Here is a 9,731-nt window from a genome sequence, read left to right on the forward strand (position 1 = left end):
AGGCGCAGTCCCCGAGTTTCCGTCAACAGGTTGCTTGCCGTCTCCTTCGAAAGGCTGGGTGCGGGGTAGCACACACCATACTACGACAACACTACATGTCGAATCCAAACATCGTCTATTCCCACTCGCCGCTAACGTACACAAGCCAGCGATGCATAGCTCGTCACCAATCAATTCCACGAAATCGAAATGTACCCACATCATGAAGATTTCACAACGAGACACAGTTATAACATCAGTCGAATCATTGCAGGATCAGTGCATGTTAGAACAGCCTACGCTGCACAAATGTAAGAGAATAACTCTGACCAAACCACGCTGAAATTCGTTACCGTAGCAACGATAGATCGTAAAAAGTGGAGTTGGTCCAACTCGGGAGGCGGAGAATGAAGACAAATGGGAATCACGTAAAAAGGTAAAATCGAGTTGTGTTTGTCTTGTGTCGGAATAGAATTTATCGAAGACAACACCACTCACGGGCGAAATGACAATTAAGTTTGAACCCAGTGACTCATTTGACGAATTTAAACAGCAAACCAGACATGCTCAGCGTCGCGAGCTTCCATTTAATTATATGGAATTCCTACAACATCAGCTGTAAGGTACCACTCCCATCAAACTTAATACTAACATATCATCATCATCATTGATAGCATGACATTAGTGTTCAACATAGATGCTTCGCCGTCATGAAACTTATTGAGAAAAAATAAAGAAGGACGGGCAAGGGACTTGGTGCTAGCTTACTAGGATCACTCTGAGATGTATACACCTCCAGAAACTCATTCGGGTAACCCGGACAGTAACTGACAAGAATAACGCCACTGACATCGACCAACAGCCATACCTTGCATCGTCTCCAACCAGCCGCAGTGGGGATCACGCGGTCCCCATCCTGGAAGGCGAGGCGCACTCACAGCGCCGAAACATTTCGTAATCTCTTTCACAACCCTCTGCCAGCCCAAGGGTTGGCCACCCGTCTGAATTAATTAGGGAAAACGATGACCAGCCGTGTGCAATACACGGTATAACCAACGCAGCTTCTGCTGCCGGACACATTATTTAATGCAAATCCCCGTTCCATAACCGCAGTCTTGCTTTCTAGCTGCCCCGTCACAGATTTGCCGACACCAACCCACACGAGCTATGGTTCTGAGACAACGAATGTCCAACACCTGAAGACGTCTCTGTTCCGCAGCTCGAACAGGACAAGTTTCACAATCATACAACAAAACAGCATGATACACACGTCCCTTGAGATTCAGGGATGTGCCAGAGGTGTCTCAAATTAGCAAACGCAACCCGAGCTTTCGATATTCATGTATTCACCTCATTTGTCACACCGCAATCGGAACTAAAACAACTTACAACAGCGTAATGTAAGCAGCCGGTATTTCACTGGCTGGGTAGTATGAAGACGACAGAAGTTCCTTTCATTCTAGTAAAACTGGTGACCGTTCAGGTTTTATATATCGTAAGACACTATACAACAAGGTCAGTCATTTTTAAAAAAGTGAACCTATCAGGTCCTCATATCTGGAGACAGGGAAGACAAAAGAAGCAAGATTGCACTGATCAACCTGAAGGAAAGTCTGTGGTTCGAACCTAGCCCTGACTTTCAATTACTTATATACGGGGCTTCGGTAAGATCCTGGTATCTCAGTCCTGCTCCTGGTTCGGTTGGCAGAGCAACCAAGATATGAACCCAGCATCACAGCAAAGCGTTGCTTAGAGAGATCAGGAAAGCTGTACCACCGGCGTATGTGCAACCGGAGAGAGAGAGAGAGTTATTTCTGTCCCATCAAACACTGTGATCTGCACAGAGGACTTGGTCATTGAAGTACTCACCCACGACGGACTCTCAAGAGAATGTACTTCTATCAAAAGGACTATTTCGGAGCCGTAAATTTTAACCACTATTGTCTCTAGTGACCTCACTAGCCCTCCAGATTCGGAAATATTTTCTGGTTCTAAAATGGTAACTTGACTCATTCAGAAGACATCATGAACATGCCTCCAGCCACTGCGTTGGATACACTGGTCCGCTGTAAGCTTAACACTATTGGAACACCGTCTCTAAAAAAAGTCAGTAAGTTCTTCGGTGAACTGGATCTGTCCGGAAATTCAGCTTAGGCCATGTGCACAACACCATTCGTTTGAACGTCACGACCGACGAACATTAAGCCCGGCACTCGGTGGAGCGACAGATAATGGCTCGATATTGATCGGTTTCGAACAAATACCAATGGTTTGGGGTATGTAGCCAGTCGAAACACTTTAGTCTGAAATTCATCACTTGTTTTAACGCTCTCCCGTTCGGTCTGCACCCCATCAACTTTGATCGATCGCACCACTGTGCTGCAGGAAGAGACACATCCACGACCGCAGCTTGCTGTCAGGACGTTGTGGGAAGCGGACGTCCGATTCTGGCGAGGATTTTACCCTCGTGTTGTGGTCAGTGTTACTGGACCTACAGGAACCAACCGATACGTAATGTGCATCTTTGTCGCCAGCATGTAAGTACTGGGCTACCTGCGATCTTGTTCGAGACAAATCGACACACACCACCGCATATTCAAAAAGGTTGTTCAAAACGGGCGAAAACCATAAGTTTACCAGCCTACAGAGCACAAAAAAGTGCAAAATGCTTCTATTACCATTCACCCATCACGGTACTTTGGAATTGCTGCAGGAAGAGACACATCCACGACCGAAACTTGCTGTCAGGACGTTGTGGGAAGCGGACGTCCGATTCTGGCGAGGATTTTACTCTCGTGTTGTGGTCAGTGTTACTGGACCTACAGGAACCGACCGATACGTAATGTGCATCTTTGTCGCCAGCATGTAAGTACTGGGCTACCTGCGATCTTGTTCGAGACAAATCGACACACACCACCGCATACTCAAAAAGGCTGTTCAAAACGGGCGAAGACCATAAGTTTACCAGCCTACAGAGCACAAAAAAGTGCAAAATGCCTCCATTACCATTCATCCATCACGGTACTTTGGAATTAGTGGTGGATGTGGTAGGTGTTGAAAAATACTGAAAATCTCAGCGGTACCTATTTTCTCACAACAATTCGGATCGCTTATGCTTCAGTGTTTCGGCACAAAGAGCAGTCTGTGTGCTGTTGCCATGGCGACGAAAGCGTAGAATTCAATATGTAGTTTGCGTCAACCGAAGGGTTGCTGGCTGAAGGGGTCCTGATGTACGCCTTCAAGCAACATCCTAAGGCACGATAAGCAACACAAGCAGAAAACTGAAGCCATAGTGCCGGAGTGGTGAGTCACGCTTCGAAAAAAATGCCTTCCCAATACATCACATAAGCCATAACGACCTATTCTGGTCCTGGTTAAACGTCAAATGAACTGCTTGCCCTCAAAGACTTTTTAGTGGTTTTGGGAAGAGATAACCTGTCCACGATAGATGAACTGATCACACTCCATAGGTCGTAACGGCTTGGCCACGTGCTGCCGACCGATTTCCTCGAACGGCTCTTTTCGCACAACCACGTGAAGGGTGGAAACGAGTTCAGACAATGACAATGGCAGCGTAGCACGAAAGCCATTGCCAGCAAACTCAGCTGCGTTGGTCATTGCCGTCTTCCTGGATGGGGACCCCGAGACGGGCGATATCAGTGTTTAGAGACATTGTCAGACATGGCCCAGTCGCGCCTTCAATGACGCTCGTGCATCCAAGCTGTTGCCTTCAGTGCATAGCTCCCCTCCCAATCTCTCCGCTTAAAAGTGCACTGACGACCCTGTATTTAGGCATCATTTGTGTCAGTTCTCGCTCCCAATACATATCCCAGCTCCCCAAATCATCGGTGAATGGAACTGTAGTAGCTACAACCACTGTATGACAAGTACACGGTTCTAACAGCTGATGATGATGATGATGATGATAAGTGGTGATAGTGAATCAAGATGTAGCTGACGAGAAAACCGGTGATGGCACTCTGATGTACATAGGTCGTCATTGGTGTACGAACTGCAAAGCCATTTTCAACTTCGGTTTCTCAGTCGAAATCTTTTTGGCTGTACCAGGCATGCCCAGGTACCTCATCAACGTAAAATCCGTCGTATCAGTAAACACGAAGTGCGTTGCACTTCGCTGTTAAGGTTTTTGGACGAGTTCTGTAAATTACGGTCGGAAATGAAGACTATGTGCGTTTCTTTGTTTTGCAGTCACTGAAAACCAAGTATGTATGTTTCTTCTGAAGAATTCTTGAGGTAACAAATATGGTAGACTTCACAATCAGGCTAGTCTCGACTACATGTGACTGCTTAGTGCGCACGCAGACAACCCTACTCAACTCGGGCCAGTTCATCAACAGAATTTTGCCTGAAACGGACAGTCCAACAATCGTCCCTGGTAGGAAAGTCCGAAGTCGACCAAATTTGACATCTGAATAACACTTGGGTGCTTTTGAAGACAAGCACCTGTCCGCATACTGTAACGTGTCATCCAGCCACTTGGGTTCATGTATGGATTTGTGCTATTCATGGGAAACCCTGTACGCTAGTGCAGACAAATGCATTCGAAAAATTCAAGTGATATCAAGAAAGAAGCCTACAAGCAACACAACAACAACAATCATTCAGCTCTAGCACCCTTTCGGTGCCTAGCTGCTATGCCAAACGAGGGCTGGGATACTATCAGGTTGCCCAAGCCTAGATAGGGGAACTCGAGAGGCAGAGGTCGGGTTCGAACCACGGACCTTCCGGTCAGCAAATTCGCGCTCTAACCACTTGAGCCAACTCGCCTACCTACAAGCCATCACCAAAGAATGCTCCATTGATAGTTGGTCTAAAGTGTCCAGGCTGAATAACGTCTGCCCAGACTCCAGCTCACGCCCTAATTTGATGAACCACCCGAATAGCGTTCATACCCAAAAGTTTTTTTCAACCTATTTATTCACAGAAATTCCGGCTAATCTAAAGTACCACCAGACTTTTACTTAAGCTGCCAAATCTAAACTGAAAATGGTTGTCCATTATAGTGGGATAACCCCAAAGGGTTCCACGGATGTTCTAGCTTGCATCTATCGCACGTTGCTGAAGAATTTAGACGCTGGAACAAAATACCTGCGCGGTTGATGTGTGTAATTGAGCACCACTTCCGATTCAATGGATTGGGAACTCCTGATAGATAAGCTATTAGGAACAGACGCAGAAATCTGACATGGTAGAAGGGAACGTTGGGTGCTCTGTGCCTTCCAGAAAGGGGTCCACGTGCCCCTCCCTGTGTTTGGCACAAGACGCCAAACGATGTCAGTCTGTATCCAGATCGTCCGACTGAGCGTTGCAGATGTAGGCCCGTCGAATGGCTGTGGTAAGCTAGCCGTAGGTCCTCTTGTTCCTTCTTCTTCTTTCCACTAAGACTTATTCAAATAAAACGATGAAGTTGTGTCGCAGTGAAGTTGCTGCTAATGAAGATGATGACATTGAATTAACCCCTCTAACAGGACCACCCTAGACAACTAGGGCATTACGTCCGGGTTAGCAAGGAAATGAGTGTGATGTGCCCCGAAAAACTGCTTTGTCCCAGTTCCTATACATTCCCTGTACAGGATTCCCTCTGAACACACTGGAAAATCTCCCTGAGAATTTGCAGATTGTGTTGCTGTATACGGAAATATTCTAGTGTGGTTATCCAAAAGTTAACACTTGCCCCTACCTGGCCGGTTAGTGACTACTGCTCACCCGCTGTTACCTGCCGGAAATGGACTGTACTGTCATCAGTTGGTCGATAGACTTCTGGTGGGTTCTGGTCCCATCTCACTTGGCGGCCTTGTAGCTTAATTTACTGAAAGCCATGAATGTTGGAAAATTCCTCCCTGGACAAACCAAAGTAATGTTTTTCACTAGTTACACTCAATTACGAATAATTGCTTCTCAAAACGTTAGTTAAGCAGCACCGGTATGCAATGGTGAGCAAACACAGCCGCATACGAGAACTCCGTAGTTCTTTAACTCGCTCACTTGCTGATTCTCATCTGTAGGGAGTGCACTTAAATAACATGGATAGGCCAAAGTGCGTAAAAGCTTTCCCAAACGCGTGAGTCTAAGAAATTAATTAGCTGAGCAATGCTGATCAGGTGATGTCGTAGACATCACTGAATCATGAGGCGGCCTGTGTGCAGCACATTCAGCTGGAGGACATCATAAACGAGAGATTCAATTGAGTCTCCCGTGAAAACCAAATTGATTTGCAAATGAGTGTATTTCTCGAAAACCTGTATATTTGTTTTCTATGTAGCTGACTCTGAGACCGCCACTGTGGGGATGTGTACTTTGGAAGTGAAGTAGTGGCTGACTGGCTGTAAGGAAAGGCAGTTGTTTTCTTTGAAAAACCATTATGGAATTCGAAAGGGTTCACAACGAACGTGGTTCATTTTGGTCCGCACATTATAAACATCATTGATAGGCGCACCGTCTCACTGGTAGCCATGAGACCAGCCGCTTTCCTCGTGGAAAATATTTCAGTTCAATCGACCTGTTGGCATTTGTAATCTTGTCGGAAGAGTGGGTGTCTCCATTAGCTGTACCTGGTGATATTTGAAGTCCTAGTTAATGTTACACTGACGTCGGTCAGCTCCATCTAAATTTCCTTTCAGGTGTAACCCTCCCGACACTTGGATGCCAGTCAACAGGCGTGTGTTTGATCTTAATTGACTTAATTGTGCCTCGTGCACCTTCACTATGGGATGATTTTTTTATCGGGGTATGAATGAGGGACCTATATGTGGTGGGACGTGTCTAGATGCAGTCATTAAAGAAGGAATGATCATTCTGGCTTTTGTTTGTGCTATCGTATTTGACTAAAGACAAGTCTCTGCCTCCTATTGTGTTATTAATCTATGCGGAACCGAATCCAACGTGGACACATTCTGTCCCACCTACTGCACATTGAAATCTGTTTGAATGATCCTGTTAGTTCCTGTTCTCACAGTTTTCCTCGATGTTTGAATTTCTAAGGAAGGAACAGTGCTGTAGAATGCACGTACTGCCCATTTTGTTCACAACTATTTCGTGAACCGAGAGGCGGGCTTCTGTCTGAGTTTTTGAGGATATTTTAAAACCTATTCTCTTACTGCACGTTAATTCATGCGTTCATTCGTCTCCGTCGAACTTCTCGTGAGTACGTTTTAGTGTTCTTTGTAGGCCCCGTTTCATTCCTACACGGGAGTGTAATGTGGTTCTTCCGGAAACTGATTAGGAGCGCTTTATGTTGTACATAGGATTGTAAGTACAAAGCCTCAGGAAGCCCACTGTATACATTCTTCTTTGGCATGTACGATTGGACGGGGCTTGTAGTCCAATGATAGGGTGTGGGCCTTGATTCACTGCACAGTCGACCGAGTAGAGTCAGACATCAAAGCCAACATTATCCCTCTAAACCGATTGTTTCTACCGGAACCGTCCGTACCAGACCTTCTGATTGGATGGGTGTTCGTTCGCACTGTCAGCACCTGACTGTGTGGCATAAACCCGCATTGGAATCAGTCGGGTGATTCATCATGCTCGTGACGTTGTGTCAGGTCATTTTAACCACAGGGATGTTTCATGGGCGCATTGTGCACTTGCTGTCATCCATCATCGATTGTTTGTCTCGGAAGCTGCAGTGGAATGTGTACCAATCAGAACGACGCAATGATTTTTACCACACACCTTCGAGGTCAGGCCACTCGTCGAATATACATATAAACTGTTCAAACGCTGGGACACACACCAGGAGGGGCTGTATGTTCCAGTGGCTTATTTCACGTCTTCACTGAAGACTCGTTGCAGCGTCATGTGGCCATGAAGTGTATTTTTAACACCGCTGCTTGAGCATACGAGGGGTGATGTCATTTGCATCAGTCGATCATTCCAACTCTGATGGTATGCGGCATAAGGAGCAACCAGGAATTCCTATTGGTCTGTGGAGCCAGTTGCGGAAGGTGCCAGTACATTGGATGTGGCTGAACCGAACTGGCGAAAAACAGAGGTTTGCAAGGGTTCATCTGTCACACACTTCCAACATTCCCATGGATAGTCGTGATTGTGAAATTAACAGTATCAAAACGAAGTTAGCGGAACATATAGTTTAGTAGTACCTGTTTTGCGCTGCCTGGACGACAACCCTATGCTTATTTATTTGTTACTTCAGCCCTTAACGGACAATTTCTCTGCCCTTCGCATTTTCAGTAAGTCAGTGGGTAATCGTGGTGCTAAGGTCTACCTGATGTCGGCCTTTGATCATACTGTACCTAGATGATGTTCGGACCCAACCAAAATCAACATTCCACGATAACTCCCTTTGATACAGAATTCCATTCCACGTAACACGCACCCTTCAATACATATAGTCACGTGATAATGCACCAACCAATCATACTTGAGACTTCTATATAACTAAATCGTTTTCATTTGTCGCAGATTGGTAATTTCGAAGTACGGATTGCCAACTATCCCTGCTTTGCAACCCACCTTCATTTGCGGCTGAAAATGCTTTTCTGCTTGTTATCCCACCGCGAACCATCCACTTTTTACCACAATGACCAAACTTGCAGTGACCTAGTGTGCAATCCCTTTCCTTGAAGGGAAGGGAACGGACTACCTCGTGGTAGTCTGTCCCGGACCTTGAGAGTCGCTGCTTAAAGTCAGACAATAGGGGTCGCAGATGCCCCTCCTGTTCACTGCTTCAGTCGTTGATTGTTTTTGGTTCCCCGCACCCTAGTTTGAAATTTGAATTTCAACAAACTCACCTCTGCCACTTTCTTGATGTCATGCCCTTTTTCTTGTTCACCTAAGCCGTGTTCCGGTCGTGGACGGTGCATATGTGGCAAGTGTAAATGCAACTTGGCACGTTACGAGGGTGAGCATTGTGAATGCGATCGGCACGGATGCAAGCGAGCCTCGGACGACAATCAGGTCTGTGGTGGTCCACAGCGTGGTACCTGCCAGTGTGATGGCGTGTGCAAATGTAAACCAGGCTATACCGGGGACCGCTGTGACTGTATGACCAGTGATAAACAATGCATCGATCCGAATAAGCCCGACGTAAGTAGCATGTTGCACTGATTTTGGTCACTGTTTTATTCAGACACTCGCTCCTCTTTCGTCCCGTTGTAGCTGTCCTTAGTTGGTCCCACTGAGTGTCACCAGTTCAGTTCTTTTCGACCTTGGTAGCATTGGCTTCAGGAAGACAAATTATAGCTGGTCCGTCTTACCTTTCACTAACCCAGGAATAGGACCAATAAGATCCTCTAAGACTCAAACAGTTTCTCGAAGTCAACCCACCCTTTTGTTTTGAATGACATCATTTTTCCTAATTTGGCGCCCGAACTTACAGATAGCTGAACAGATGGTGCAGTACCCTACGGTGGCAAAGAGTGTGAAGATGAATAACCGTAATCACGTGTCGGACCGTTCCAAATTGTATCGGACCAGTGGTTTTAGCTAATCACATCAGGATTTGATTTCGTGAAACCTCCTCAGCTGTTGTTTTAATAAACGGCGTTTGCGTGCGATATTTTTTTAGACCTTCGTTTCAACATGATTTTTGAAATCGGAGCTGTGTACGAACAGATCAGAATGGTTTATCCCTGAATCTGAAGGGACGTGTGTATCAAGCTACAGTACGGGCTGTTTTGTTGTATGGCTGTGAGACTTGGCCTATTCGAGCAGCGGAACTGAGACGTCTTCAGGTGTTCGACAATCGTTGTCTCAGAACCATAGCTCGT

General features: G+C 46.0%; 2 protein-coding genes across 2 annotated transcripts in view; one reads left to right on the top strand and one right to left on the bottom strand.

The window, feature by feature from the left end:
- Positions 1-2,644: 2,644 nt before the first annotated feature.
- Positions 2,645-9,731, top strand: part of T265_06943 (hypothetical protein) — a gene marked incomplete at both ends in the record, with an annotated part of 10,623 nt that continues 3,536 nt past the window's right edge. The window contains 3 exons of the mRNA XM_009172346.1: positions 2,645-2,844; positions 7,912-7,993; positions 8,800-9,048. Coding sequence (XP_009170610.1) covers positions 2,645-2,844; positions 7,912-7,993; positions 8,800-9,048 — 531 coding nt within the window. The remainder of the gene's footprint in view (positions 2,845-7,911; positions 7,994-8,799; positions 9,049-9,731) is intronic.
- The window catches only part of T265_06944 (hypothetical protein), a gene marked incomplete at both ends in the record, with an annotated part of 8,169 nt that continues 3,063 nt past the window's right edge, over positions 4,626-9,731 (bottom strand). The window contains 3 exons of the mRNA XM_009172347.1: positions 4,626-4,766; positions 5,986-6,067; positions 6,121-6,239. Coding sequence (XP_009170611.1) covers positions 4,626-4,766; positions 5,986-6,067; positions 6,121-6,239 — 342 coding nt within the window. The remainder of the gene's footprint in view (positions 4,767-5,985; positions 6,068-6,120; positions 6,240-9,731) is intronic.

This window comes from Opisthorchis viverrini, assembly GCF_000715545.1.
Source record: "Opisthorchis viverrini unplaced genomic scaffold opera_v5_152, whole genome shotgun sequence".
Classification (NCBI taxonomy): Eukaryota; Metazoa; Platyhelminthes; class Trematoda; order Opisthorchiida; family Opisthorchiidae; genus Opisthorchis; species Opisthorchis viverrini.